The sequence below is a fragment of the Musca domestica genome, unplaced genomic scaffold, assembly GCF_030504385.1.
Source record: "Musca domestica strain aabys unplaced genomic scaffold, Musca_domestica.polishedcontigs.V.1.1 3, whole genome shotgun sequence".
NCBI lineage: Eukaryota > Metazoa > Arthropoda > Insecta > Diptera > Muscidae > Musca > Musca domestica.
Window position 1 is genome coordinate 11,488,806 of NW_026712299.1, and position 12,230 is coordinate 11,501,035.

The 12,230-nt window shown below is 33.3% G+C and overlaps 2 protein-coding genes across 2 annotated transcripts; one reads left to right on the forward strand and one right to left on the reverse strand.

The window, feature by feature from the left end:
• Window positions 1-3,335: 3,335 nt before the first annotated feature.
• On the reverse strand, window positions 3,336-4,402 carry LOC101896652 (ubiquitin-ribosomal protein eL40 fusion protein). The gene is made up of 2 exons (XM_005187602.4): window positions 4,250-4,402; window positions 3,336-3,946 (listed from the first exon to the last, which is right to left on the reverse strand). Exon 2 carries the CDS (start codon window positions 3,940-3,942, stop codon window positions 3,556-3,558), a length of 387 nt encoding a protein of 128 aa, XP_005187659.1. The 5' UTR covers window positions 3,943-3,946; window positions 4,250-4,402; the 3' UTR covers window positions 3,336-3,555.
• Window positions 4,403-7,296: 2,894 nt separating this feature from the next.
• On the forward strand, window positions 7,297-10,972 carry LOC101897245 (putative lipid scramblase CLPTM1). Its single transcript, XM_005187606.4, has 3 exons — window positions 7,297-7,764; window positions 8,426-9,391; window positions 9,454-10,972. Exons 1-3 carry the CDS (start codon window positions 7,723-7,725, stop codon window positions 10,345-10,347), a joined length of 1,902 nt encoding a protein of 633 aa, XP_005187663.2. The 5' UTR covers window positions 7,297-7,722; the 3' UTR covers window positions 10,348-10,972.
• Window positions 10,973-12,230: the final 1,258 nt, after the last annotated feature.

Sequence of the window (12,230 nt, forward strand, 5' to 3'; positions counted from 1 at the left end):
AGTTATTGGAAGCGTGACGTATTCAATTGACGCAACGTCTCGTGACTATGTTTATACTAGCTTCATAAAGGGTAAAACGCTTTAGCTCACAAATGGATGATATAAATAAATATAAATATTTCGAAATAACACTTGCAATAGGAATTTCCATGGTACAATAAAAAGGTCCGACTTCTGCCAATTTTGTTTTTGAATTTATTGTTTTAAAAAAAGCAAATAATTTTCATAATTAAAGATATGAAAATCCAGTCATTTTATTTTCATTTTGCGTTATTAAACACATTTAAAAAATTAAAAAAATATATCAAATAAATAAAAATCACTGGTTCAAATAATATATAATAATCAGGACTGTATTTATATTCTTCCTCCTTATTATACCATTACTTAGTTCGGTTTTGATATATCGTCCGATTTTTAAAATCAAAATATAATTAAAAATATTAAAAAGAAACAGCATGTATTTGCGAACTAAGATTTATGCACAAGATTTTATTATCATCAAATATTAAATGTAATTTTTATCACCTCTTCGAGATTTAACACGACCGGAAACCATTTACTGTCATTCCAATCGTTGCAGTGAAGATCCTACATAAGCAGCTTGACATTATGGCATATTTATTGACATATGTCAGAGTCGCATAGAATCCTGTCTCCTATCGACCTTATAAATTGGATTAATATTAAATGCTACGATGCCAACATGCTAAGTATTAAGATGAGAATACATAAAACGCTTTTTTGACTGGCTTAAGACACCGTCTGGCTTCATCGCAAAAGAACAAAGGAGGATAGGGCAAAAATCGAACAAAGTGAACCTAAAACTCTTTTGTTCCTCTACGAAGAATCCAGTGGATGACTTAAGCCATTCAAAAAAGCATTTTATGTATTCTCATCACATAAAAATCTGATCGTGCACCATATTGTAGCACGTATGAACCTTATTGTTATTTGGCAATTTTGCCATATACAAACCGTACCAAGTACTCACAAAAAGGTAACCACTGTTCCATATCAAAAAAGTTAATAATTTGCTTTTTTAACGAGATAAATAAAGAAAATAAGAGGAATATGCAAATTTTTGTAAAGATGATAGATGGAAGGACGATTACGTTGGATGTAGAGCCTTCGGATACCATTGCCACTGTGAAACAGAAGATATATGAGAAGGAATTACAAAATCAACAAGAGGCCAACGCAATTGATTTAACAGAACAGCAGAGCAAGCAACAACAAAATAGAAGAAAAACAAAGCACATATAGTGCTTAGGAATGTTTTATCTGCACATGACACTTTTCATTCTTCCTAAAAGGGATAAGGGAACTGCGATAAATACATTAGCCGACTAGAAAAACAAGGAAGCTTAAATGAGATGACCATGCGAAAATTGAAGGATTGAATGAAGTAATCCTCCGGTTCAGCAGCATGTTATTGTGAGGCGCTATGAAGAAAATCTGTAATAAATATGGTTATTACTAATGCCAATATCGGCTGAAAAATATAATAACATTGTAGTCCTACTTCCAATGCAGGTGCTCATCTTGGAACTTAAATAAATCCAATTATTACAAAAATATATTTACACTTCATTTATTATTCAATCAGATTGAAAACGACGAATTTTGTAGTGTACAGAAGTACCATGGTTTAGTTTGGACTTTGCCGTAGGGAAGTAATTAGCTTCACTTTGGTGGATGGTATACTGAAAGTATTCTCACAAGAAGCCACTTAACGTCTGAAATTCAATATTCTATTCTCAATTATTGCATACAAAATAACATAAAAAAATTGATATTCAATATTTTACCAACGCAATTAAGAACAAAATATAGTTTTCCTAATATCAAAATAACAGCCAGAATTATTTGAATCTATGATTAAAAGAGAAAGAAAATGCAGTTATTTGTACCAAACTATAAATTAAACATAAATATAAATTAAAACAAATATGATGAAGGCAGACATAAGATAAGCAAAAAAAAAAAAAACAGATAAGTTCGGCTTGGCCTTAATACCCTCCACTATTTCGAAGGAACTTGAAACATTTCAAACAAAAAAAAAAAAACGAAAACTACCACTTAATTGAAACCCGTTATATGGGGGCTATAACAAAGCGTGGACCTGCACAGACAATTTTCCATCATAGTTCCCATTACGAACTTCAAATACAAATTTTGATACAATTCCGGAGAATAATGTCGCAAAAATCATAAAAATACGGAGTATCGGGAGGTACCGTCATATGGAGGCTATACGAAGACGTGGGCATGCATACGAATTTTTTTTTAAGTTGGTAATTTTCAATACGAAATTTGAAACGATTCCGGTGAATAATGTTGCTGAAATCATCAAAATACCGAAAATTGGGAGGTACCGTTATATGGGGGCTATACGAAGACGTGGACCTGCATATAAGAATTTTTGTCATAAGCTGTAATACCCATTACGAACTTCAAATGCGAAATTCGAAATAATTCCAGTAAATAATGTCGCTAAAATCATATAAATATCGAATACCGGGAGGTACCGTTATATAGAGGCTATACGAAAACGTGGACCGACATAACCCATTTACGAACTTAACCTGCCTACTGGTAAACTATGCTTGTATGCGATATTTTAGCCTTCTATCTCAATTCGTTCGAAAGATAGCAGGATTACAACAGACGGACATCGCAAGATCGTCATAGAATTTTACGCTGATCCAGAATATATATACTTTGTAGGTTCTATTATGATTATTTCGAGGAGTTACAAACGGAATGACAAACTCCATAGAATGGTATAAAAGGGTATAAAAAAAACTATTAAAGGGCACTTCGTTTTATATGGATTGAAATTCGACAACTTTTGGACTGATTTATTCAGATTTTCAGACATATCCGTTGTCCACATGCAAAATAACTATCATTGAAGGTTTCTAAATATCAGTTGAAATAGTTTTGAGAATCAAGTTTTTTTTTCATATCTGTTGAAAAGCAAAGGGTAAGTTCTAGTATTCTACCAACATTATTATGGTCCTCTCGGTAGGAACACTTAGGTAACAACTTGATACAATTATCAGACAATTACTTTGAATAATAAAATACTAAATGGGTTTGTATTAGAGGCTATTCGAAAAAGACATGTAACTTATTGACCAGCGAAATAAATTCCTCCTCACTAGTTGTGAATTATTCTACCTTAGGGGTTTACCCATATGGAAGTTATAGTTAAACTCCTTATGTTATAGTTAAACTCCTTACTTACAACTATTTAATATTATTAATATATCACAATTGTAGCTAAATTGTACATTAATGCGTTCCCAACAAAATCAAAGACAAACATATTTTCCATGTATAAAATTTGTTGGTGGTGTTTTTTTACAATAGTTTTTGTTTTTATTTGTAGGTTGAGTACAAAGAATTAATTATTAATTCTAACGCACTAACTTAAAATTTACACATAGAAAAAAAGAAAAAGGGAGATTGGATGACAGCTTCTCCCAGAGCATTTGAAATAGCGACAACCAAAAACATATCTGTTGTCCACACGCACAGTGCATTAATCTACTTCAACTTCTTCTTGGGACGCAAGTTGTTGGTGTGTCCACACTTCTTCTTGCGGCAGTTGGTAGCACGAGGATGGAGACGAGCATAGCACTTACGGCAGATCATCTTATCGCAGTTGTATTTTTGGGCCAAAATACGCAATGAAGGTTCAATGATACCACCACGAAGACGGAGTACCAAATGCAAGGTGGATTCCTTTTGGATGTTGTAGTCGGACAAGGTGCGACCATCTTCCAATTGTTTACCGGCGAAGATCAAACGTTGTTGATCTGGGGGGATACCTTCCTTGTCTTGGATCTTAGCCTTGACATTTTCAATGGTGTCGGAAGGCTCGACCTCCAAAGTGATGGTCTTACCGGTGAGGGTCTTGACGAAGATCTGCATTTTTCTGCAAATGAGATAAAAATATGATTTATTGCAATTGTAAACACACAAAAATTGTTAAACATTTCATAAACTCAAAATCGATTCCACGAAAATGCGACGTGTTTTCTTTCTAGGGGTTTTACTTTTTAGGTTATGTTTGGTTGTTGTTTCCACACGCATTATTTTTGACATTTTCATCTGTTTCTTGCACTTTCATGTTTATTTCATTGCACACACTTACTAATCGTTATTTTATACTTGTGGAATGTTTTTTGGTTTTATAAAATTGTAATTTCACAATTTATTTAAAAAATATTTTTCTTACCTTTAGAAACGTGCAGTCAAATGCTAATCAAAAGTTAAAAAGGAAAATAAAAAGGGAAATTTCCAACATGGCGGATGCCATCTGTCATTTTTTGTTAAAGAAAGTGGGAATTTTTGACACGAGTTGCCAACTGTGTTTGAGCATGATAGTAAAACGCAGATATGGTTCCTAATGGGAAATTTGCATTTAATTGTAATTTGTGTTTAAAAAAAATCAATATATGAACTTAAGAATTGCATATAAATCAACAGATAAGGATTGAAATATATATGTTCATTTGAGGCAATTGACATATAGCCACTGGATTTGTTAAGTGTGTACGGCGTTTAAACGTAATTGTTGTGTTCATCTTAGCTTTTTCGCTCCATAATCTTTGGCTATGTTCTAGATAATCTTTTGCTGCATTAATGTCCTTCCAAAACCCAATACGCATGTAAATAATCCAGAGAATTTCAAATTCCATTGCATTTATTTCAAATAAAATCCACTGGATTTGAGAATTGATTTCATTTGATGTATATACAATGGAATTGACAGTTGAAATCCATTATGAAAATACTTATCCAGCACATGATGAGGTTATTTAAATCTGAGTTATATAAAAATAATAGATTTTTTTGTAAAGAATTTTGTATAAAAACCCCATGGTTAAATTAAGAAGGTGTAATTGTGACAAGGTAACATTTCACAACATAAACAGGTTCCCATCTCTGATTTGTGCATGTACAATGGATTTATAATTACTAATTTTGACAATGAGATGTTGTCAAATTAATAATTTTGAACAAATTGTAAACATATGATTGCATTTTACCTCCTTTATTCTACCATGAAAACCCCCAAAGTAGAAGAAGGCCCAACTATGGGACTCTACAAAATAACTAACATACTATTTTTGACAATATAAATTTTCAAAAATTGTGCAATATCGGTCTGTTCCAAAACTGCAAGATTGTAAAAGTTTTTACTATGATATAAGATTTTCCTGTTGTGATATCGAAAAAATAATGCCAACCTAGTAGATTCTTACTGGTTCTGGAACATAGCATATGGCCCGTTCTTGTATCTTTCCTTTATAGTCCGCTTTTGTTATCCCTTACTTTAGGAAGAGTGAAGAATAAATTTCACATTATCGGTTTCTGATTACTACATCTTTCCTTTAAAATATATACATTTTTACAGAGATATGCAATGCTTTTTGCAAAAGTAACTGGTTGTCACTGCATTTTTTTAAATGGTATTTTCATTTTAGTTTAAAAATAATAAATAAAACGTTTTGAAATTAATTTTGTGAAATAAAATTATAATTCAGTTCTTCCATATAAAATAAACGATTTGCGTTATCTATTTTTTATTTAAATAAATTTTGCTGTTATTGTCATGTTATCAATATAAAATATGGCAACATGAATTCGGTAAAGATGGTCTGACCTTTTGCTTATCGGACAGTTCATACTTAAATGAATCTTGTAATAACGAAAAGCGATTTATGCGTATTTTTTCATTAAAAGCAACTGCAAGAATGTGAAAGTTTTTACTACCATAACCGATTTTCCCTCTATGATATCGAAAAACTGCAAAACTAGTAGATTCTCGCAGGTTCTGGAGCAGATAAAATATTTTTATTTAAAATTTCCTTTGATCTCTATGAATATTGTTCAGCGTTATTAGTCATGGTAGAATACGCGGTAGAAAAAAACTACAGAAATACGCACCTGAGGCTATGCAATTTTTTTTTTTTTGATTTATTTAATATTATCTTTATTTTTGAAATGAGTTAAAGAGCTCGAAAAATAAATTAAGTATCCCGACTTTCTTTTAAAAATATGATCCAAACCATTTATTCTTTCAATTCAATCGAAAAACTGGATAAGAAATATAATGCGCGCTCAGCAATGTGCGTTTCATTCATTCATTTATTTTGAAAATATTTTGTTTTTATTTTTCCAAAGGAATAAATACATACACAAAATTTTCAGAAGTCGGGCACATTTAGAAAAAATTTGTAATCAGCTGTCTTACCTTTTAATTGTACCACGTTATTAGTATACTTTTCTGGCAGTCATAATACTGTATCCAAATCTGGTTTGAAATATTATTTTTTTTTATTTTGATAAAGGAAGATAGATACTGCAGCAAAATCTTGAATAGATATCATAGCAGAAGAATTCAGGTAAATGCATCAAAGCTTGGGAGCATTGATATGTCAAAAAATGTTAAATGTTTTTTTTTTTTTTTTTTTCAAATATGAGTAGATTTTTAAATGTTTTCTTATACGACGTCAATCGGACTTGTTGTGATATGCATTTTCAACAATTTTTATTTTATTAAGGTTGCATAAAACAGTACAATGTTTTCACGCGTAATATAAAGTAGGTTACTTTGGAAACGTAGTTTATTTTAATTTATTTTTTTCAGCAAACAAATAACTCAACATACATGGAATAGCAATAGAATCCTGTCGTCGTTTTCACTTAAAATTTGACAATAATATGCCATGCACTGCACCAAGCTCCAATGTTGATTTATTATTATTTAAATACCTGTAGTGGGAATCCCTAAATGTTTATTATTGACAAAAATCTGTTAACAATTTGGATGTAAAAGTGAGTTAAAAGCAAACAAAATAGCTTTCAATCGGCAGGTCTTAGCTACTTCTTTACTTTCGCTTCTAACTTACTGAAATTTGATTAATCACCGAAATTATTAGCAATTTAAAAATTGTCGTTTGTTTTGTCAATCGGTGGGTCCTAGCTACTTCTTTACATTCGCTTCCAACTTACTGACAAATTTGATTATTTACCGAAATTATTAGCAATTTAAAAATTGTTATTTATTTTGTCGTTTACTAGTAGCTTTACTGATTTTGAAGCAATGTAAATGCGTTTTATCTTCAATATAAACATGGTGTTTTATACCAATATCCCATTGGTTGGCAACGCAAAATAAAATTCCACTCTATTTACATTCCAACTGCAGCTAACTTAACATGGTATTTTTAACATATGATAACATATTCACCATTCTCATATGTCTAAATGAGTTCACCTTAATGAGAGAACAATTGTCAAAAATAGTGTGTGCGAGAGAGAGGATGTGAATGATTTGATTTTTTAAGCAAACTCATTCATTGACGATTTTTAAGCCGCAAGTGTTTGCATTTGGAAGAAAAAGGCTGTGTTAAATAATATTCACAGTTTGAAATGCAATAAGGCAGCAAATCGACAAAGAAACCTCCGGAAGAAAAGGCACCTTTTTTGTGACAACTTAAAAAAAATAACGCTAGAACAGGAACATTGAAAAGACAACGTGGTGGAATATATACGTAAACTTCTATACACAAAACATTCGCTAATCTCTTGCAGTTTTTTCGTTCTTTGTGCGAACAGAACAGAAAATGCAAATTTGTAAATGAGAAATCTGAATAAAGATTTGCAATAATTAACAAATTATTATAATAAACAGCGATAATTATGTCTAGTGAAGCGCAACAACCGCAAGATGCGGGGAATGAGGTAAGACGAGAAGAAAGTATTCATTTGTGTGTGAACGGAACCAGAAAGAAAAACTTGGTTAGAATGCAGGAATGGTGTTAAGGTCAATGTAATCGTCGAAATGAACACGTACTCTTGTCGACAAACATTCGTTTTATGTCATAAAGAAATAGAACAAACGTGGAGATATTTTCATGCGGGCGTTCAAATGAAGTCAGTCATATTTAAGTAATAATTATGATTTAATGAAAAAAATACAACTCAATAGCAAGTCGTCATGCTGCATTAGCGTGTCCGACAGATCCATTGAATTGCTGGGAAAATTTATTGTGAACTTCGCAATTCGAAGGTTTTAATATAATTTCAAAAAGTTATTGTAATGAGGTAGTGTTTGTTTCAGTGCATTCTTGACTCATTGCGCCTTAGTATTTCAATGCTGAAAATTGCCAGGCCAATAGATTTCCAAGTATTAAGGGTGATCGTTGGTCTCTGGAAATGATCAAAATTTTTCCTTAACAATGACTTAAGTCCATAATCCAAAATAGTGTGGGCACTCTTCCGTAAAAGAATTTCTAAAATCTGAAGCTTAATAAGTCTAAAAGTATAAAGCATTTCTGCTGTTTTACAATAACATGCAACGTTCTGACTAAATTTAATCACTGTCGTCTCTCTATCTTTACAGGTCGCCCCTGCAAATGGTGAGGCCCCCGTCGAGGGACAAGCCCAAGGCCAACAACAGCAACAACCTCAATCTAAAATGGAATCATTTTTTGCCATGACAAAATCTTTGATACTTCGTGCCCTTATCATTTATTTTGTATCTTCATTCTTTAGAAGAGGTCAACCTGTTGCTAATACCAATGCCAATGAAAAATCACCTGCTGCCTCTGGTCCCAAATTACATGCTTGGAATTTCTTTGAAAATGGCACATTATACGATCTACATGTGTGGCTATCCGAAGATCCTGACAATGTAAATTTCCAACAAAAATCAAATCTGTTATGGTTGCAAGAAGATCTAACCTATGGTGATTGGAAATCGGGGCCTAATCGCGATGGCATCTACTATCATCATGTCAATGTTAAGGCCACACCACAACTAATGAACAATGGTTCGATTTATTTGCATACCTTTGTTACCAAACAAGGCCAATCGCCGGATCCAAATTCACCGAACTATGCCAGAAATGGAGTATTTGGTTATCAAACGAAGCGTCTGAATAAATTCAAAAAGATACGTGTAAATCGTAACTACAACCTTTTGGCCAGCGAAAAGGAGAAATTGGCCCAAGAATTGGCTCAGGCTAATTTGAAAGACACCATTGTTTCACATTGGCATCAAAATTTAACAGTTAATTTGGTTGTGGATCAAACGAATTGGGCCCAAGGCACTGTGCCACCACCATTGGATGAATATGTGAAATTTGTTGATGGCGGTAAGACTTACTTGCCCATTCTCTTCATCAATGATTACTGGAATTTGCAACGTGACTATTATCCCATAAATGAAACCACACCCGAATTACCCTTACACCTGACCTTCCAACCCATTGGTATGTTCAAATGGCAATTGTATGCTGCTCAACAAATGAAGAACAAATTTGCCGGTAATATGCTTGGTGAACTGATGGCTTCAGGTGGTGCTGAGGTAAGAAATGCAAAGAATTTGTTTGTAATATGGACAATTAATTTATTTTGTTTTAATCTCAGGAAACCGATGAAGACCAAGACTCCCTGAAGGAAACAATGCTGGAAACAAACATCTACTTGTTGGGTCTTACCATTGCCGTTTCAATCCTACACTCTGTCTTCGAATTATTGGCCTTTAAAAATGACATTCAATTCTGGAATAATCGCCAGTCACTTGAAGGTCTCTCCGTTCGCTCCGTTTTCTTCGGTGTATTCCAGTCCTTGATTGTGTTGCTTTATGTTTTGGATAATGAAACGAACTTCATGATTCGTGTATCCTGTTTCATCGGCTTGGGCATTGAAGTTTGGAAAATCCACAAAGTTGTGGACATCAACTATAGCAGTGATCAAAAAATATTGGGCTTGTTCCCGAAAATATCCTTCAAGGACAAAGGTTCATATTCGGAGAGCTCTACAAAAGAATATGATAACTTAGCCTTTAAGTATCTCAGCTGGGTGTGTTTCCCATTGCTGATTGGTTACTTTGTCTACTCTCTGGTCTACAACGAACACAAGGGCTGGTACTCGTTTGTGTTGAATATGCTCTATGGCTATTTGTTGACATTTGGTTTCATTATGATGACACCTCAACTCTTTATTAACTACAAACTGAAATCAGTGGCCCATATGCCATGGCGCATGATGACCTACAAGTTCTTGAACACCTTCATCGATGACATCTTTGCATTTGTTATAAAAATGCCCACAATGTACAGATTGGGTTGCTTCCGTGACGACATTATCTTCTTTGTTTTCCTCTACCAACGCTGGCAATATCGCGTCGATCTTAAACGTGTCAATGAGTTTGGTTTCTCCGGCGAAATGGCCGAACAGGCAGCCCAGAAGAAGCTCGAAGGCACCACACCAGCTGTCAAAGATACTCCAAAATCTGCACAAGAAAAGAAAACAGATTAATACCAATTGTATTGTGTATTTTTTGCGTATTGCAAGCATTTGCGGTATAAATATGTTTTTAGCATTTTATTATATAGACAATGTAAATTTCTAGGAGATTTTAATGAATTGCATCTGTATACAATTTTATCAGTATGTAGTTCATAATTTATAATAACAATATCTTGTGTATTTTTGGAAAACTTATTGCGAAAAAAAGTTATTGTCCTACATACAAAAGTGAAAAGAGAAACACAACAACAGAGCTTTTTTAGTTTATTTAGAATTTATTTAAGTTTTTTGTTTTGTTTTCGTTTTCGTTTTTTTTAAACATTCTTATTCCAAATGCATTAAAATGCGCATATCATTGCAACTCAATAGATATTTTTTGTAATTTCTTTGGTTTTTGTACCTTCATTTGTGTTGTATTTATCTGTTCTCACATGGAATTTACAAGTATTTATACCTACATATAGATTTAATATGCTGCCTAAAAAGCAACAACAACAAACAACCAAACAAAACCCTAGGAAATTACCCAACAGAAAGAATATACAAGAAGCATACATACAAATATAAATAAAAGACAAGAAAAAAATTAAGAACAAAATCAAAAAAACAAAGAAACGTTGAAGATGGAATCTTATCTTTATTGCATTTCATTTAATCAAAGACTGAAATCTACGATAAGCAGAAGGCATTTAATTGTTACTAAGAGTCATGTAGTTGTAGTACATGAGATGTGGTATCATGTATCTTTATTTGTTTGATACATTACGTGCCTACAAAATGTCTCTGCTATCTTGATGGATTATCCAAAGAGGAATGGCAAGAGCTGAGATGATGACCTACTTAATAGGCACGGGTATTTGTAATTTAAATGTTTTAGAAGATCGATTGATATATCTTTTAAAGCATATACAAACATTCGAAAATGGTTAAAAGAGGGTTTCGTAGTCAATTTTTAGTGGGAGCTGCAGGCGTGTGTTAGAAAAAATCTAAGCACAACAGAGTGTATCCTTTTGCTACTCAACTTGTTTATTGCTTTTACATAATCAAAACAATTCTACTCTCCGCATCCGGTGACAGAATTTATTCTTATGAAAATGCCCGTGGAAATATTTAGACTATGTTGGAAACTAGCTAATGCACATTCTGAAGTACCTGATGTTTTTAATTTCGTTGAAAATGTGGATAAAAGCAGCAAAATCTCGAATACCGAAAGGTACCTGTATAACGGGGATGTACGAAGATGTTGACCTCTTTGTGTAATTTTCTGTCATAAGTAGTGGCACCCTTTAGGAACTTCAAGTATTAATTTTTAGAAAATTCCGTTGAAAAGTGCCGCTAAAATGATCAAAATAACGATTATAGAGCATTACCGTTGTGTGGGGGCTGTACGAAGACGTGGACTTGTATAGGTCATTTTCTGTCATTTAATTTTGGAACAACAACAACACAATTGTATGGGTACTATACCAAAACTTAAGCCCATATGGATAGTTCCCTGCAAGGGTACAGGCTGAGATGAAAAAATGCAACCAACTTCAATCTGCTGTCATTGGCTTGTCCCACAGCATAGCACTTACACCGCAACAGAAAGAAAATAGACTCAAAAGAGCTAAAGAGTTGCTTCGCTTGGGCGAAAGCGATGAACTGCCGAATTTGGTTTACTGCGATGAGAAAATATTCGTTTTGCAGCAGTTTGTAAACAAACAAAATAATTGTTGCCAAAGAGGTCGGCTGAAAATGTGCACCATCCAGCACCAGCGCCCAATGGTCACCAAAATCTCCGGATACCAATCCGTTGGACTATTGTGCCTGGAGTATTTTGGAAAGCAAGATTGGCACCAAAAAATATCAAAGTGTCGATCACTTCAAGTAAGCGCTTCACCGGGAATGGG